The sequence below is a fragment of the Oreochromis aureus genome, linkage group 12 (genome assembly GCF_013358895.1).
Source record: "Oreochromis aureus strain Israel breed Guangdong linkage group 12, ZZ_aureus, whole genome shotgun sequence".
NCBI classification, from domain to species: Eukaryota; Metazoa; Chordata; class Actinopteri; order Cichliformes; family Cichlidae; genus Oreochromis; species Oreochromis aureus.
The window spans coordinates 15,331,587-15,351,478 of NC_052953.1; the positions used below are offsets into that span (position 1 = coordinate 15,331,587).

Here is a 19,892-nt window from a genome sequence, read left to right on the forward strand (position 1 = left end):
GTCCTGTGGCAGGGTTATTCGTTCCTCATTCCCTCTTTGTGTCAGTCTTTCTCACTGAACAAAAACCTTTCTCTCACGGACACACAGACACTTGAATCCTGAGCCTTTTGTACCAGAGAAGCATGGATTTCATGGAACTCTTTTTCATTTCTCTTGGTACTGGAGTTGTGGTGTACTATGGAGTGAGGCTACTGCTTTTCAGTAGGATGCTTTTTCCAAAACTGTGGTTTCCACTGCCAAAAACTTTCTTCACCTCAATGGGAGAGTGGGCAGGTGAGCAGCATGTTTATGCATGTCCACGTGTATGTGTTTGTACTGTGGGTGTCTGTGCCATGTGTAATGAATACCATACAATCTTCAGTAGGTCATACTAGGAAAAATAAATCCTGGAACTTCAGTAGGTTATGTAGTATCAAGCCAATATAGGTATCACGTTTTGTGATACAACACTACATTTATGTGTATACCGTATGTAATTAGAACTTTTAAATGACTACATTATTAGAATTAATTAATATGCCAAAGTGTACATGGCACAATCTGTAAGTGTAATGAACACTAAGCAGTGAAAGTGATTTAGTTGATCAACTTGTGGGTAAAAGTGCATTTAGTCATCACAATAGGATGACTTCCCTGCCCAAACTTGTTTTAACATTTCATCGTTACACAAGATTGCGCTTGTGCGCTGATATACCCAAAGGAGGCAAGTCCCGACACTTAAAATACTTCTTTTTTTATATACTTGCAGGGCAGCTGATATATGTACAGAAAACACAATTCAAATTCAATATCAAAATATATGGAATATCAAGCATAAACTGCATGTTTTTCACATAACATCCATTCTGAGATGAGCAAAATGATCTGTGTCAGCATAGCTGACACTGGACAAAAGCTGCGTGACGACAAGGAACACATACCTGTGTGGCTAGAGTAACAGGAACAACTTGATACAGTACAGGGAGTCAGAAATAGTCCTCTACCTTACCACACTACAGCTTACTCTTCAACTAAATGTATTTTATACACAATTACATGCAGTGATAAGCTCACTGACAAAAACACTTAAACACTCCAATCGAAACTACAGAATAGTGTCAACTTAAAGGCGGCTGAGGAAATGAGCAAATACTGGTTCTCTTGCCAATTTCCTTGTGACATTCCTCTGCAGGTCCAGAAGCAGTTTCATTCACTCAAGAGGTTTCCTTTGGCATCTTCTGAAGAGGTTATTCTGTCACAGTGCTAAAAGAAGCCTAATAAAAACACTGGGCTAATCTTGCTTTTCTTCCCAAAGCCCACTTTCCTTCCCACTTTCATTCCATTCCAGCACAGAGCAATAACATCTGAACAGCATGTTCTAAGCTACATAAATGCCACTCCTTTCCAATTATTTCTCCCAATAATTGGAAAGCCTCATTTGGATCCCTCTTCAGACCTCTTAAACGTTTTTAGTTTCAAGAAGCCTAAGCGGTGTTGTGTATGTGCATGGATCTATTGATAACAAACAGAATAAGTTACTCAAATGGTTACAGTATGCATAATACCCCATTTTTTTAGAATAAAAAAATCAGGACACAAATAATTAGGATAATTGACTATTTCACTATCAGGTGAGGCATTTTCTTTTTTTTATTTCATAATAAGATTAGATTAGATTAGATTAGATAAGACTTTATTAATCCCTCGGGTGGGTTCCTCCGGGAAATTCGGCTTCCAATAGCACAGCACCGACAGAAGTTACAGATAATTAGGCAGATAAGAGATGTGGGCTTTTCAAATATTAGTGCTGTACTTATATTTGGTAGCCGTCCACCAATAAGATGTCAGTGCAAGTGAGGGAGGGAATCACTAGGCTGAACAACCAAAACAAGCCTGCCAGAGAGACACTAAAAACACAGGAGTAACCTAATCATCAGCCATAAAGGCACTGGGCAGCTCAGCAGCACCCAAAGACAACATCTAACCAAGGTAAGAACACTTTTGAGGAGGTAGGTGAATCATCAGAGCTACAATCAAGAGACGCTTTCATGAACGTAATTACAGAGGGTTTACACCGAGATGCAAACCACTGGTCATACTCACAAACAGGAAGGCCAAGAAACCCAACTTAACTTGTCCCAGAACAATAGCAAGGAAAACTGCTCGTGATTTGAAGCATACCACCTTATCTGACAAAGACGGTAGGGGCATTATTACGATATAGGTGTGTATGGTTCTAATTTTGAGTGAATCACTATTGTTTACTGATAATGTGACTGATAAATGTAGAAGGATGAATTATTTAGTGTGCAGGGCTATACGCTCTGCTCAGATTCAGCCATGTGCTGCGTAACCTATCAGGCAGTGCAAATAGATAATGACCCAAAGCATGCTGCAAAAGCAACCCAAGAGTTTCTCAAGCCAAAGTAATGGGATACTCTTCAATGGACAAATAATTCACTTGATATCAGTCAAATAGAGCATGTTTTTTAGTTACTGAAAATAAAATCTGAAGGTAGAGAGAAACAAAAACTGAATGTAGTTGCAGTTAAGGCCTGAGCAAAGCATTAACATCTGGTGATGTCCACAAGATTTCAATATAACTTAAAATGATCTTAGTTTGTCCAGTTTTTTGAGTTTCAGGGAACTATGCACAATGACGTCTGTAATTCCTAAAAGTTTTGTTAAACCACTTGAATTAAAGATGAAAGTCTGCCCTTAAATCACATTTATGTTATTTGATTTAAAATCTGCTGCGCTGGTGGACAGAGGCAACATTGCAAACATTGTGTCTAACATTGTGTCATCCTTCAGTATTTATTTACTCAACTCTGACAATAGAGTACAATGAACAAGCCATGACATATTATAGTGAAGTAGCTTGGCAAGCTTTGTGAGACCACACTGTTTTTGTATAAAGTGGACTCTGGACAAACATGGCACTTAGAAACACTGTAACAATGGGGACAAATAGACTTTCTATTCCCTTGTTGCCCTTGTTGAGTGCATAGGCTCAACATTCATTTAATATTGGAAAATGTCTTAAGTTGGCTTACAGTTTTACTATTCTGCTGGCTTCTAAATGACAGTCTTTCTTTCTGCATCACTCTCACACAACAGCACATTTGTCTTTGAAGAGAAGCCTCCACAGGCTGCTGCAGTTCACAGAGCTCATTTCCATAAAGGGAAATGTCACAGTCATGTCTGGTTTCAAATTATTTTTGGCACAGAGGAATCCAATTTTTTTTTATAACCAAATGTTATATAACTGTCTAATGGTGTGTTTCTTCACTCTCAGAAAAATAATGGTTCTTAAATGGTTCTTTTTAAAGACTCTATGGTTCTTCAAAGAACATTACCAGTTAAGGACCCTTTTAATTTATGAAAATGTTGTTTCATATTTTTCATTAAATATCACAAATAGATTTTAAATATATTGTAGCGGGCTAGGGGGAAGGGGCCGCTGGCCCGAGGACAACTTAGAACACCTATGCCTGATGTTAACGTGTTCAAAGTTGTATTGTTATAATGGCAGTTACAGTTATCAGGTGTTGATTTGCCATTTTTGTGTTACTGTGTAACATTACAGTCGCTGTGTGTTCTGTGTTTAATGTGGCCAGCGGAGCACCGTGAGTTAGACTGCTGTGTCTGTTTACAATCTCTCACTGCTGTGGTGTATGAAGGAGTGATCCTAATTAAAGGCTGTGCTCCCTGTAGTTTAGCATTACAGCTAATGCAGGAATAGCAAGTTGAAAACAGAAGTCTTTGTCTCCTACTTGTCTGAGCTTGCCACAGTATTGTTTTATTTAGATTATTTAAAGGAAATGACACAGAACAGTGATTTTCCTGTGAATGGCTCAGGTTTGAGTAACAGTGGAAATCATGAATCACAGATGCTGCAATCTGCAAAAAGGTGGACTATAATTAAATTGTGAAGGGACAAGAAGTTGTTCTTGGGTTAGGCATCTTTAATAATCTATTGAAGCAACACCCTAAAGGAGCAGGGGTGAAGCTCTAGTGTAGCTGTCTGTCATTTTTGTTGCAGTACATGTCATTTAGATAGGCTTTCTCTTGAAATATTATGGTGTAGACCAGCAAAGGGTGGCTGAGATTTTATTCTTTCCTCATGACTTCCAGCCCTTCCAGTGCTGCAGTGTCAACAGAGATGTTTAATCCTCTCATTGTGTTATGGGCGTGCAGAAGGACATCCTTTGAGCTGAACATTTCTGCACAGGAAGACTGATAAAAGTCCAGCTCCGAGTTGGCTCATTTAGAAAAAACATGCTCATTCTACATGTGGGACTGTTTTCATGGTCAGAAAAATTCACATTCACAAAGTATTTCCCCAAGCGAAAATTATTTTTATGGATGAAATACTACAAAGAATTTCTCAGAATCAACTGAACCCGTTCAGTTCATGTTGATAGTACAGATATAGACATACATCAACAAATCAAGAAAACAAGTGATCTGCTCTGCTAGTTTGCCCAAAAATATTACAATTCATGTGGATTAACAAGAATCAGACAACTGTAGTAAGTCAGCTTATAAACGTAAATGACAACTTTGCACAAATATTACAAATACTATAACCTCAGTGGAACAATTTCCCTACAGTGCTGCTTACTTGCAGCAGCTGTCTAGCAAGTCCTTTGCTGTTGCGTCAGTAAAAACATCTGGCGTAGATACTTTGCCAAATCAAGCATGGGGAGCTACTTGCTATGGCGACCCCTTGTGAATGAGCTGAAAAAAACCTTCCCTAATCCATCCATCCATCCGAGATGGCTTTCTTTGTTTTTTCTTTTAATTTTAAGATGCATCAGTGCAGTATAGTTTTGTGGAGGTCCTGCATAAAAATATGTTGAAATTATTTATTACATCCTTTAATGTCTTGATGCATCCAGGTAAGGAAATCCCAAAAAGTTGATTCTGTTCATCTGGACGTAACGTTTTCAGTCTGATTTCTTCAGTCTCAGCTGAGTGCAAAATTTTCCACCATTATAAACAGTACATTTGCATAATGACTAAAACTGTCATGGTCCTGGGTCATTTTGACCCAGCGCCCTCAGTTTTCTTGTTTTTCGGTATTATGTTAAGTTCATTTGTTACTCTAAGGAGTTAGTCTATGGGTCCTTAGTTGTTCAGTTTGGATTTCCCCTCGTGTCTTTACCCCCTTTGTCTCCCTCTGTGTATTGGAGTTCTGGTGCCTTGTTTTCCCCTCCTTGTGTTCTAATCCATGTTTCCCCGGGCCGTCATGTCTGTGCTCTCCCTCATGCTCCTCAGTGTTCTCTCTTCCCCTCCAGTCTGCATCTCTGTGTATTTCCTGTTTTATTGTGAAGGTCCGTGTCTTATGTCAGTGTGTTCAGTTTACGCTTCCACTGTCTCGTCAGGTCAATTATGTTCAGCTGTGTCTCCCTCCTGTTTGCCATTCCGCGTCTTCCTCTGTGTGTATTTATAGTGTGTGCTCATCACTGGTTCGTCTGTGTTACCTCCACATGTCATCCCGTGTTCCACCCTGTATGTTTTCCTGTCAGTTATGGTTTCAGATTTGTTTCGTTAGATTGTCCCAGTTTAGGTTTGTTCTTAGTTTCCGTCCATCCCATCTCTGCTCTGTCTGTATTATCACCTCGTGTAAATAAAGCCCACTCATTGCATCGTCAGTGCCTGCGATTGGGTCCTTTTCCCTTCAACCCCACACAACTGCCGCTGCAGCAGTGACATAATCTAGCACTACTGGCAAACAATGGCCAGTTTCTTGATCATTAATATGCAAATTTTTACAACCAATGATCAACAACTACTGATCAAAGACCACTGATCAATGGCCATGAGTGCCATTCAGAGAGCATTGTGAGATGGGGAAAGATGTACCCTTAGGCCCCCTCCTCCTTTCAGAAATGGTCTTTCCCTTTTCATGTGAATGGTCTCCTTGACTCCCTGCTCAAACCAGCGTTCCTCGCTGTCCAGGATGTGTACATTCTCATCATTGAAAGAGTGTCCACTGGCCTGTAGGTGTGAATAGACTGTGGAGTCCTGGCCTGACAAGTTAGCTCTTCTGTGGTACATAGGACCATTGATCAATCATTGCTGATCAATGGTCATTATAATTTGCATCTTAACGATCAAGAAACTGATCTCACAGCCCATTTTTCACCAGTTGTGCTAGTTTAAGCCATTATGCAAATGTGCTGTTTATAAGGTTGGAAAAATTTGCAGGCAGTTGAGACCGAAGAAATCACACTGAAAATGCTACATCCAGATGAAGAGAATCGGCTTTTTGGGTACATCTTGTAATGTTTCTTCTTTAAAAATCATGATACAGGACAATCTGTATTTCATTTAGTTTATGTTTTCATAGGGATTATTCAAATGGTTCCTGTCCATTGGCAAGTATTTTAAACAAATGCTCTCCTTTCACCTCCATTGTATTTTGGTGGAAGCAAAAATTGTAAAAAAAACATACATAGTGTATTTCAGGTTTGTTGCAATTGAATTAAAAAATATTTGAGTAATCAAGGTATATTGAAACACCAGATTTGAGGTTAGTCTAGATAAAGTTTGTAAATGGTAAATGGTAAATGGCCTGCATTTGTATAGCGCTTTACTCAGTCCCTAAGGACGCGCTTTACACTACATTCAGTCATTCACCCATTCACACACACATTCACACACTGGCAATGGCAAGCTACATTGTAGCCACAGCTGCCCTCGGGCGCACTGACAGAGGCGAGTTTGTGTAAACTTAAATAACAGTAACACAGTTTCTGCAGACAAAATTAAAGGACACTGACTATGGCAGCCTATTTTTGCCACTCTACCAAGTGAACAATCAGGCCCCATCTTATCTTAATGACCTTATAGTACCATATCACCCCCATTACAGCATTTCGCTCTACGACTGCGGGCTTGCTTGTGGTTCCTAGAGTATTCAAAAGTAGAATGGGAGGCAGAGCCTTCAGCTTTCAAGTCCGTCTTCTGTGGAACCAGCTTCGAGTTTGGATTTGGGGGACAGAAGGTCTCTCTACTTTTAAGATTAGGCTTAAGACGTTCCTTTTTTGATAAAGCATATAGGTAGGGCTGGATCAGTTGACCCTGAATCCTCTGTTAGTTATGCTGCAATAGTTTTAGGCTGCTGGGGGATTCCAGTGATGCATTGTTTCTTCTTCAGTCACATTTTTCACTCACTATGTGTTTATACACCCCTCTGTATTAATTATTAGTTATTACTAATCTCTGGCTCTCTTCAACAGCATGTCTTTGTCCTGTCTTTGGCCGCCCCTCCCTTAGACTGGTTCTGTTGGAGGTTTCTTCCTGTTAAAAGGGAGTTTTTCCTTCCCACTGTCGCCAAAATGCCTGCTCATAAGGGGTCATATGATTTCATATGATTATTGGGGTTTTCTCTGTTTTCTTTACAATATAAAGTGCCTTTATATTGTTGAGATTTGGCACTATATAAATAATATTGCCTCCTGGGTGAGGTGTTCCGGTCATGTCCCATCGGGGGGAAGCCCTGGAGCAGACACAGGACACGTTGGAGAGATTATAGAACGCCTTGGTGTTTTCCTGATAAGCTGGAGGAGGTAGCCGGGGAGAGCGATTGCTGGGCTTCTCTGGTTAGGCTGCTGCCCGCAACCCAGCCCCGGATAAGCAGAAGATGGATGGATGGATGAATAGTATAATTTTTATGATCAAGCAGAAAAGAGTGGGCTTAAAATAAAAAAATAAATACCAATAAATAAAAGAAAACTGACTGAATACCTGTTAGAGCCATTTGCCTGAGCATTTATAGTTTTCTTTCCAGATAATCACTAAATGGATTTTGTGCTTGTGTGTGCTTAGTCGATGTTCTTTTATAAAGCGAATGTGTTTACTAATGTTAGAGTAATAATCCTTATTTATCTTCTTCTGGGGCATAGTGCAGATGATCACCGTTTTAGTGCCTCTCCCTTTAAGACGACACTCTTTTCGATTTTTTCGTTTGTTTTGTTTGTACTGATTGCTCCATGCAAACATTGAGAATCACACAACTCACTTTGAACTTACCGTAAGTGGGCTGGTACAAAGAAACTCCCATTTCTGTCAGTCTAAGGAAGTTTAACAACAGAAATTTGTATTATTGATGATAGTAAAAAAAAGACTGGAATTTTTCTGTCATCTAATTGTTTATTTTATACTTAATCATTTGGTGCAGGATGAATAGACATGGGGGACGTCTTTATCAACAGGAAACATTATAAAACTTGTGAAAATCCACTTAAAATTTCCAATGCTATCCAGTGGGCCACATTGCAGTTTTTGCTGGGCCAGTTCTGGTCCCCAGACCATGTGTTTGACACTCCTGGCTGAGCAGTCTGAAACTTGAGCTTTTGGTTCACTGCGTTAACTTTTACTTATGTTGACTATATTATTTAAAACTTTGATCATGTTTAACATGAGCACCATATATTAAAACCAAAATGTCCACTTCTCATCACATCACCTCAGCACACATGCTCAGTTTGGTTATTTTCACTGTTTCATTGTCTTGAATGTAGTTCTTATAGTTGATATAATTAGGGGGGTTTTTTTCGTTGTTTTTTTTTTTTTTTTAATATAGTTGAGTGTGTATATCTACATGGGAAAGCCCTATTTGAACATACTGCTGCCTGTTTGTGTATACTGTAGTTTTCACTAAAGAAGAAATATAAATAACTAAACCTGTAGCGGATTGCATTGCATAAAACTGAGGCTCAATGTGAGGTTTCTTTGTCATTTGATACTTTCCTAATTAAGTAGTAAAAGAGCAGAAATCAAGTGTGCATTCAATTTATTTGTTCAGCTGAACAAATTAAAACAGAGGCTTAATTTCAGTTTCTGTTTCAGTAGTTAATAGGCAGTGTCACATTACTCATTTTCCTCCCTGTGCTAACAACACTTCAAACCATGGGATCTTTTTAATGTTTTAATGGCTTTACACAATTTTCTCAGTGCTGTAAAACCTACTTAGATGTGAATGCTCATTTAGGCCTGAAAACAGTGATGAAAAGAGCCTGCGATATTTGTAATAAGGGTCAGGAGGAAATGGGAGAGCAGTGAACACTCAGAAACAAGCAGTTCCCATCAGTTCTTTATCACACAAGGGGAACATGCTGTTTTAGCACAGTTTGTACGAACAGAATGGAGTGGGGATAAACTAATGTAAACAAATAATAAAACAATCCTGGGATTTGACTGAAAGCAGAGGAAGATGGGTAAGGCAGTGCATTACTGTGCAGTACAGTGCCTCTAGTGGTCAGAATGGAAACTGCAGGAGATTTGATGAGGGATTTATTTGTAATTCTCAGTCTCTCCATCCTCCTTTCAGTGGTGACCGGTTCTTCAGAAGGAATAGGAAGAGCATATGCATTTGCAGTAAGTGACTGTTTAAACAATTCTGCTTGTGTTCCCATAAAACAAAGCTAATACACATACTGTACATAATATCTTTTCGTATTTTAGCAAACACTTATATGTTTAATAATCTGAAATGAGCATATCATAGTTAAACTACTGTTCTTTTGATGCACACTTGCTACTTTTTGCTGTGTAATTGTGTTTTGATATGTACTTTTCCACTATCGCTATTACATCTCAGCTAGCTCAGCGGGGAATGAACATTGTAGTCATGAGCAGAACCAAAGCAAAACTGGATCAAGTGGCTAAAGAGATAGGTATCTATGTGCATGTTTTATTTTCTTTGCTTCTTAAAATGTATGATATCTACTAATATGCTGTTGATCCAGGCTAACGGTGCACAATATTTGTTTTGTCATTGTTCACAGGAGAAGCCACGGGGCAGAGGGTGAAAGTGATAACAACAGATTTCACCAAAGAAAATATCTTCAGTGAAATTGAAGAGCAACTGAAGGACCTCAACATAGGAGTTTTAGGTGAGCCTTTATTTGTGCCTTCATACAAAATCCAGTTCCAAAAAAGATGGCATGCTGCGTAAATAGAAACACAATGCAATGATTTGCAAATCTCACGAGCCCATATTTCATTTACAACAAAACATCTTTATTTTTAAAACACCATTTTAAGGAAAACATTAGCTTTTAATTTGATGGCACTAAGCTGGGACAGAGCCATGTTTACTGCAGTGTAGCAGCCCTTCTTCTTTGAAGAACAACCTGTAAATCTGCTGGACTTACAGATTGTGGAATTTTGGGAGATGAATGTTGTTCCATGTTTTCTCCGATATAGGATTCTAGCTGCTCAACAGCCCTGTGTATCCTTTGTCATATTTTTTGGTGAAAGTTATGGAAGATCGGCAGGCCTGTTCAGCACCCAGACAATGCGGTTGTAGTTGATGCAGAATCGAGTTTATCAATGTTTTGCTGGAACATGCAAAGATTTCCCTAAAAAAGACAACCGACCTGTTACCGATCAATCTAATTAGGGGCAAAACATTCCTCCAGCTGTTTCTTTTTAGTATCATTTACTTTTCCAGCCTTTTGCTGCCACCATTCCAACATTTTTGAGACATGTCATTCACAGTGAGCTAACATTATTCATGAAATGGTCATTTTAAACATTTGACATAATTTTTCTGTGTTCAACTGCAAATAAAACACAAGTTTATACAATTTGCAAATCAACACAGGCACTTTTTGGAATTGGGTTTGTAAAGTTTGAAAGTGAAGTGTGTCTAGAGACAAAAAAAAAAAAACTGGGAAAAAACCCTAATTATTTAAGAAAATAATATCAGTTATTTTCCCCGCTTTTTTTTTTTTTTTTTTTTTTTTTTTTTTACCCCAGTCAACAATGTAGGAACACTGCCTTGCTTCATTCCCTCCAGATTCCTTGAGTATGATGAGCTGGACAAGGTCAGTAGTACTTCAACAGCTTATACTTAAAGGTGTTTAGTATTTTGTGTATATGTACAAGCACATGATGTTTATATTTGTTGTTCCTTACTAAAAACCCACTGATGATTAGGCTCTAAAAAATTCATCCATGCTTACCTGCTAGCTGTGATTTCTGTATGACTCTTATGGTTTTGGCAGATATAATAGCATCACCTGCATATGTGTGCAAATGTATAATAAACACATCCAGCACCTAGTGCCGACTCCACAGATGTACAATAAGTTAAAAAAAAAATACCACTACAACATTATGACTAACTATAGATTGTTTGGATTGACCCCATTTGCATAATTATTACTTTTATTGGTAGTAAGTTTGACAGCAGATAGCATCCTGATGGTTCAGAGGGTTCAGTTTATAATAACATGTTTTTACAAATACATTTCTTTAGATTTAAATAAAGAGATTATCTGAGACCCATGTTCATGCATGCTTTCAGACAATTACCAAAGTGATAAACTGCAATATGAAGACGATGGCCAAGGTAAGAATATATTTTTATTGTTACTACAAAACAATGAATTTAATGTCATATTGATTGTTTATTGATGAAGACAGTATTTAATCATCAGTATAATCTGAGAAGGTTTGCCAGTAAATGAAGCACACGTAAAGGATTTTGTAGAGCAGGGCTGTCAAAGTCGTTTTACCCTGAGTGCCACATACAGCCCACTATGATCTTAAGTGGGCCGGATCAATGACCTTCCCCTTTCTGTCAGTGTAAAGAAGTTTAAAACAGATCCCTGAGATATGGAAATATGATTTCAGCAGTATGTCTCAGTTTTCTACATCAAAAAGAAATAAAGAAATAAATTAAATTACAGACAAAGTTTTGGTAGCTTGCCACCCAGACTGTCCTGTAATTATAAAGCACAAAGTTTTTATTAATTTCCAAAAAATTTTCTTTTTCATTAACTTTTTTTACTCTGGACCCAAACATTTTTCATAGTTAATAGTGAAAGAACAGGGACTGTTATTTACATACTTTTGTATAGAGTTAAAATAGAGTTAAAACTCCACATTTTATGCCATCCTTTACATTTTACTAAAGCTTTCCAGTGGCCGGATTGGACTCTTTGCCGGCCCAGTTCTGGCCCCTGGGCATTTTGTTTGACACCTCTGTTTTTTGAGGATTATTTGTATTGTTCTAAAACAAGTTAATGCTTTTCATTGCTACATATGACTCGAGTCTGAACTTATTTTCTTTTGTTTCCAGATGTGCAAAATTATTCTCCCAGGCATGGCGAACAGGTTTCCTACCCATGTTTTCTTCATTAGATGTAATGTGTAAAATGATGGATTATAACATGCTAATTAATACTGAGTTTGTGCTCATAAGTGTTGTTTAATTATTTATATCTGTTTGTATGTTTCTTGTATTTATAGAGGGAAAGGGATGATATTGAATGTTTCTTCTGGAATTGCTTCTATCCCATTTCCCCTGTACGCCCTGTACACTGCATCAAAGGTAAGTTTCACATCAGCGGTGCACTTTTAACTCTCTCTGCCCAGGCGACGTATGATCCTTCACATTTTAATTTGCGTTCTTATAGGTGTTTGTGGAAAGATTTTCTCAAGGTCTACAAGCTGAATACAAAAATAAGGGGATTATTATCCAGGTATTTTGATCCTCACTCAGACATCATCTCAAGGTTTATGAAACGAAAGCAATTATTTTCTTTAAATGAACTTTAAAGTCTTTTATTTCTTGTCCTCTTGTCCTAAATCTTCCCTCTCATGCACTGTTTTCAGTCAGTGGCTCCATTTGGGATATCCACTCGAATGGCTGGGTTCCAAAAAACTAACATGGTGACTTTTTCACCAGAAGACTTTGTAAAATATTCGCTGCAGTACGTCAGCGCTGGAGACAAAACAAATGGAAGCGTCTGTCATACAGTTCTGGTAAGACTTAGAGTCACAAACATAATGCCAAAAACTGCCACCAAGAGACTGACCTGCAGTTTTGTTTGTGTGTGTGTGTGTGTGTGTGTGTGTGTGTGTGTGTGTGTGTGTGTGTGTGTGTGTGTGTGTGTGTGTGTGTGTGTGTGTGTGTGTACAGAGCTGGTTGCTGCAGACTATTCCACTTAAGATTCTCTATGCAGAACCTATGTTGCAAGGCTTACAAGACTACGTCAAGCAAAAACTAATGCAGGCTGGATTGGTCTAAATCAAATCAAATCAGAAATAAACATGAAGAAGTTTGTATGAAATATTTCTAGCCATAAAGAAATGTATTATGTATTTTTATGCAGCATTATCATGTAACTAATGGATGTAATTTGTGAAAGTATCATTATTTACTGTGTTCATTGTGTGCAAATTGTGTTTATTGTATGCGGTGACAGCGTTTTAGTAATTTTGCCTCTGTACACCACCACAGTGGGTTTTAAATCAGTGAATGAAGATGTGATTGAAGCGTAAACTTTTGGCTTTAATTCAAGGGGTTTAACAAACTGTTTAGGAATTTAAAAGCAATTTAAAAGCATGCTCTGTTGGCTTAAGATCAGGTAACTGATTTGTTTATTTAAGAATATCCCATTTCTCTGGCTTAAGAAACTCTGCTTTAGCAGTATGCTTTGGGTCCATTTACACCGTGAAGCGCTGTGCAGTCTGTTTTCTGCAGCACGTGGTCGAATCTGAGAACTGTATACTTCAGAATTCATCCTGCTACTTCTATCAGCGGTTACATCATCAATACACAGTTGTAACTCAGTTCAAAAGACAGTCCAACATGCCCAGGCTGTAACATTGCCTTCATGTGTGACAGGCATGCTGGTGTGCTTCAGATCATAAGTTCTTCTCTCCATGCTTTTCTTTTTCCATCAACAGGTTAATCTTGGTTTCATCTGTCCGAAGACTGATTTATTCTTTTTCTGTGGAGCTATGCAGGTTCGTTTAGATGTTTTCTGGGAAAGTCTAATCAGGCTTTCTTGTTCTTGACTGTAAACGGCGATTTGCATCTTGCTATAAACCCTGTATTTATGTTCATGAAGGCTTCGCTTGATTGTAGACGTAGACACGCCTACCACCTCGAGAGTGTTCTCGACCTGGGTTGATGTTGAAAAGGTTTCTTTCTTTCTTTAATTTGGTTTAACCATCAAAATAATTCTGCCATCGCCTACTTTTGTAATCTTTGTGTGGTCTTTCAGGCATTTTGGTGTTCCTGAGCTGGTCAGTGTTTGGTCACTCCTAAAGTTTTTGCTATCTCTCAGATGATTTTGTTTGTTTTTTTCAGTCTATGGCCTCCCTTACTTGTACTGACATCTTTGAAATTCCAGTGAACAGTTACTAAATCCACATTCAACACTCAGAATCAGCTTCAGAATAACAGGGGAACAGGCCTCGCCCGGCCATGATGTTACTTGTCAGTCAACTGCCCAATTAATTTTTACAGTTGACTGACAAAACTGGTTTAGGCAAAATTGTCTCACAGTCCAAATACTTATGGAACTAACTGTATTAATATGTATGCAGTAGTACTGTCTGAACTGTTTTCCTGTAAAACACACGTCTATAAATTACATTTGTAATTTAATCTCCAAGTCTTCATCTTATAGTGTTTGTTCACTCAAATAAATGAAATATCACCATTGTTGGTTTTAAACAATATTGTTACTGAACAAATGATGCTTTTCAAGTTTACTTGAGTAATTAGTGTTATTTCAATGTAATACTGTGCACTCATAAACAAGCTTTTCGATTTGCTTTAAAAAAAACTTAGGTCAAGTTATTCCACCCAACTGTAAAGTAACTTGTTGTAATCAGACTATTATTCAAGTAAACTCAAGCTGTTTGTTAGGAGTTAACATGGGTGTATGGAACTACTTAACATAACCTTTTTAAGTAAATCCCAAAAACTTATTTATGAGTGTTCCTGTCAATAGAAAAATGATGTCGTGTTTCTCCTTCATTGCACCTTCAGTTTTACAGTTCAGATATAGATCTCTTACTCCACACAGTTATTAATTCTCATGCAATTCAAGGTTAAAATTTACATAACTTTCTCATATGTGGCTAAGCACCGATAGCAGTGACAAATGTGTGTGTGTGAGTGTCTACATATCTTGTAGAGATATGAGTAATAATAATAATAATGACACCTTATCTGCTAAACGGAAGGACCTGTCTTGTTCCATTAATTCACTCCCACACACACACACGCACACACACACACACACACACACACACACACACACACACACACACACACACACACACACACACCTTTAACTGTCATTAGCATCCTCTATTCTCCTCTGAGATCAAGAAAACATTTGCTCACGTGATGGGAAGACACGATCATCTCAGGGTCAGACTCTTTTCTAATCCACAGCAGGAGTTTGGGACAGAGACTTATCAGCTTCTACCCGCATCCTCAGAAATTAGTTTGACAGTGTGCTGCAAACAGCATGATATACAGTGTTTAAAGAATACAAAACCTTCCCTCGTCTGTGTATGTATATATGCTGACACGCACAGCTGTTTTAATTAGCATGTGCTTCAGTGATGTCTGACCTAAAAGGGTCACTAATCACACGGGGACAGGGGTGTTTAGACAACCGTGATGAATGATCCTCCCCATGAGAGATAGTGTGGGGAATAAGAAAAAAGAAGGAGTGAGAAGGGGGAGGAAGGTCAGAGTGACCCTGAGCTTAGATAGTCTATTCCTAGTCTGAATGTTTAAAAAAAATAAAAATAAAATAATGACCTGTCCACAAATCAAAACTCATTTCTCTTGGTATCGATCAGTGACTGTAGGAAACATATACAGTGATTGGTATGGATATGCATGGGAAGAGAAAATCTCAGAATATACTTTCACATTAATAAAAAAAATAAATCAGTGAGCTGATCAGTTCATCTGTAATTGATACATATGACTTTAGTTTTGTAATATTTAGACAGGAAATCCTCGATTTCCACTGTGTACATTCACAGCAACTACAAGTAGTGTAGGAGCCAAACTCACGTCCATAAAGCCTTTTAAAATTGTCAAATTATCAAAAATGTGTTACTGCCTGCTTGATAATCGCTAATAATGGCCGATGGTAAATCAAGTGTGTGGACACTTTTAACCTATTCCTACTTGAGCTGTTTGTTTTTGTTGCACATCATTGTTTATGGTAAAGCTTCAATCTAACCTGGCCTGGACTGCAGATGTAAATTAGCAGCGTTGTTTAAATTATTTTAATGTTTTTTTGGTTTATGTATATTCATTTGAAAATGAAAGGAAAGAAAAAAGAAAGAAGGAGTATTTATCATACCAACACAAACAGGGTGACAAAAGAGTAACTAGTAAATCATACCTCATGAAAAATAAAGATGTGTTTTAACTGAGTGATTTTATTTCTTCTCAAAGTTCTCTAAGGTCAACTGAATTTTATTTATATAGTGTTTTTCATAAATACTATGAGCAGGAATAAATGATTGGAGTGCATCCAGGAGTCAGAATTGACTCAGGGCTCAGCTCAGGAAACAAAATCAGTTTAGTTGTGATGTGAAAAAGTTTATGAACAGCTGCAATAAAACAGCAATGACCAAAATCTATGTATTGAATAAAATGTACTAATTCTATTAATGTATTAATGGATACAAGTATTAATGTAACCATCCATTTTTTTTCCACTTATCCAATTTAGGTTTGCCTCTATTGAATTGGATTGAATTGTATTTTATCTCTGTGGAGCCGAATAGCAACATTTGCCTCAAGTGGCTTTATTTTGTAAAATAAAGACCCTATAATAATAAAGATAATTAATATTGTCTTAAATGACACTACTAATAACCTATCTCAGCTGTCATAGGGTGAGAGGTAGGGCATAACCTGGACAGGTTGCCAGAGTGTTACAGGACTAACGCATAGAGACAGACAACCATCACACTCACATTCACACCTATGGTCAGTTCAGACTGGACTGTAGGAGGACGCTGGAGTCCTCGGAGAGAACCGAGACAGATGTGGGAAGAACAAAATTCCACATAGGAAGGCTGCAGGCTGGATTCGTACCCAGGACCTTCTTGCTGTGTGGGGACAGAGCCGGTTTTAGTGTAGTGTTGTTATTTTAAAAAATGTTATTTGATATAGAAATAAATATATGGAAGGAGGGGGGCTTTACAGTGTAAACAATACCCAGTGGGAAGCTTGCATAATATGCGTATGATATGGATAAAAATAGGTTTATACTGGTATTAAAGTCATTTAAAGCACCAAATGGTCTCATGTGTAGCTTCATAATTTGTGATACACGGACACCTGCCCAGGGTTTAGCCCAGCTAGGATAGGATCCAACCCCCGTGAGACCCTGAACTTGAGCTGGATGGGTGAATGTTGAGATCGTGTAACGATTCGTCATGGCCACTAGAGGGCACAAAATGTAAAGGTTTCATCGTGCCTTGGGATTCCTGAGCGACAGCGCTGCAGCAGAAATCCTGCGATCAAATGTATTAAAATTACCATTTTTATCACGACACTGTTCCCCGCCACCGGGGGTTTCCCATCATGTGTGCTAAATTGAAATATTTGTGTAAATGCATCTACTTTCAAAGCTGCAGTCTGAGCAACGTGTGTGTTACCTGCAGCTGAAATCAAAGGATGTTTACCCGGGTTGCTCAACAGCAGGGACTTTCCTCACCTGGGGTGATCTGCAATTTATGGGTATGGGTGGCAGCACAATTATGACACCTTTTAATTTATAGTTTGCCTTACAAAGCCTCTCTAACTTCAAGCGCGGTTCTCAAAGCTAATATTCCACTTATTTTCCAGACAGTGTGTGGGAGAACTTTTCTTCTACACACGCAGAATGAGGGCTTTAACCATCAAATAGGTCAGATTTGGGTACACATATAAAACCCAGAGCGTCTAAAGCCTCCAGCAGATGATGGATTCATTAAGGAAGGAGTCAATAAAAAGTTTTTATCTCAGAAGATGACCATGGGTGACATGGGTGGTCCGGGCTCTTAGAGACACCTTCTTGTGTCTACATATATGTTTGTGTGTATGCGTGTGAGTGTGTGTGTGTGTGTGTGTTGAAGCACGGGTAAGAAAAGGAGAGCCTTTGAGGATGCTCCCTGTGTGACTCCTTTCTCCACCCTGGACACTGCTTGTGTGTTGTTTCAGTAAACAGAAGGGTCCAAAGATGATCCAAGACAAGCAGATTGCCACTGCAGCCCACCCAGGAGCCAAGGTCAGCACTACTAACCTTCAGACACATGCGTAAACTTACACACTAAACCAAGCTCACACACAAAAAAATTCCAGGTTGACTCAAGTGTTTAGTTTGAAACTAGAACTTTATCCACCTTTGTGCTTGCAAAGTAAAATGAAGGTAGCAATTAACCCGGATAAAGGAGTTTTGAAAAAGTCCATACACTTATATACTTGACTGGCCAAACAGCCCAGATGTATATACTATACCTTTAACTCCATGCTGCCTTTTTTGGAGTGATGCTCATCTGTATCAATGGACATTCATAGAAGCTGAAATATTTCTTTGACATAATTAACCGATCATGTTTTTCAGATTTTCTTGCTGAGCCCATGAACATTTAATTCCCACAGAGTAGTTCCAGGGGGGCTAATTATTTCTCCCAGCAGTTATAATACCTACAGCTTTCCTGCCATCCAGGACTGGGCTCTTTGAAACTCAAGAAGATAATTCCAATCCTTCATCTTCTTCAAAAGAGCAGGCAGTCAGGGAAGAGCTGGACTGTCAGCGAGGGAAAGCAAACAAGCTGAAGGAAGAGGGACAAAAGAGACAGAAGAGTTTTAGAGAGATGGATGGATTGAAAAATAAAGGGCAAGTAACTTCTCCGAGGGCCCAGTGCTCACATATGGCTAGGCTTTGCTTGTATAGCCTCACTTCAAGGCGAAGGGCCCTGCAAACATAAACAGTAGAGAGGCTGCAGCTGGAGCGGGGAGGCAGCCGCTTGCTCACCGAGACCTCTCTACACTAAACAATGGATCAAGTGACGCACGGGCCTTTGGCAGTGCAACAGAGACCCGGGCTGCTTAGAAAAGCCTTTCTTCCGTGCGTTTATATCTCTACTCTCTCAATATTTACCCCATGGGAAAACACACAATTTTCCATTCCTTTTGTTCTGAAAGCAGCAAAAAGAGTAGCCCTCGCATTCCCATCTCTCCCACCTTCAACGCAGGGCAGGGTCAGAAAGGATAAGTGTCCTTTTTGTGCAAATCTTTAAAAATATTATACAATATTTGACAACAGTAGAACCCCAGCTAAATAATTAAATCACTAAATTATTGCAACAGCTCGATAAAGGTGCTAGGAATGAAAAGATTAAAGCTTAAAGCTTAGATTTGCACTGAATCTCCTAGACTGATATTCCCACACATGGCCTATTTCCAGCCGTGATGAGGAGAAGCAAACAAAATGAAGATTAGTCTCCCTTACTGTGTGAGTCACTGCATTAGAAACTTAGTTTGTACAAGTGTGTGCATGTGTATCGCTGTGTGTGTGTGTGTGTGTGTGTGTGCATCTGTGTTATATCTCTTTTATGATGGGGCACAATGGGGAACGGAAGGGCTCGGGAGCTAGTGAATTAACCCAAATTACAGCTAGCAGTTACCCAGACAACTGGATAGGAATGAGGGGCAAATGGTGTGTAATTTTGTAATGAAGGGGGAGTTCTTTTTCACATTTCGAGACCTCCTCTGCCTGTTACCGTAACAGGAGGACTCTGTATCCCTCCAAAACAGTTGTTGCCTGCTGAGTCACCTAAATGTGTGCTTTCTTTTTAATAGGCCTCGGATAGAAACTATTTATCTGTTCCCACGTTATCATCTATGATGGTCAGTTAAGTTTCTTTTATGATTTCTGAATGGTTAATTCTATTTTCAGCTTATTTTTTTAATAAGCTATAGTGTTGCATGAACTTTGAGGAGAATTATACACTATGATTTCCTCCATGAGCTCTTAAAAAGCCCTAATAACTAATTCCTTAGCCAACCAACACGTTAGTTTGTAGAGTTGTGACGTTTAGATGAGTTTTACTGAAATCGTGAGAAT

The 19,892-nt window shown here is 38.6% G+C and overlaps 1 protein-coding gene across 2 annotated transcripts; it reads left to right on the forward strand.

Moving 5' to 3' along the window:
* The first annotated feature begins 65 nt into the window (after nucleotides 1–65).
* hsd17b3 (hydroxysteroid (17-beta) dehydrogenase 3) lies at nucleotides 66–14,473 on the forward strand. 2 transcript variants are annotated; one of them, XM_031728206.2, is made up of 11 exons: nucleotides 66–273; nucleotides 9,323–9,369; nucleotides 9,593–9,668; nucleotides 9,780–9,887; nucleotides 10,756–10,823; nucleotides 11,306–11,350; nucleotides 12,083–12,117; nucleotides 12,253–12,334; nucleotides 12,420–12,485; nucleotides 12,619–12,768; nucleotides 12,926–14,473. In XM_031728206.2, the coding sequence occupies exons 1-11, from the start codon at nucleotides 123–125 to the stop codon at nucleotides 13,031–13,033; spliced, it is 936 nt and encodes a 311-aa protein (XP_031584066.1). In that variant the 5' UTR covers nucleotides 66–122; the 3' UTR covers nucleotides 13,034–14,473. The 2 variants fall into 2 exon arrangements, with proteins under 2 accessions (XP_031584066.1, XP_031584067.1); XM_031728207.1 differs by lacking the exon at nucleotides 66–273 and adding an exon at nucleotides 1,960–1,968.
* The last annotated feature ends 5,419 nt before the right edge of the window (nucleotides 14,474–19,892 follow it).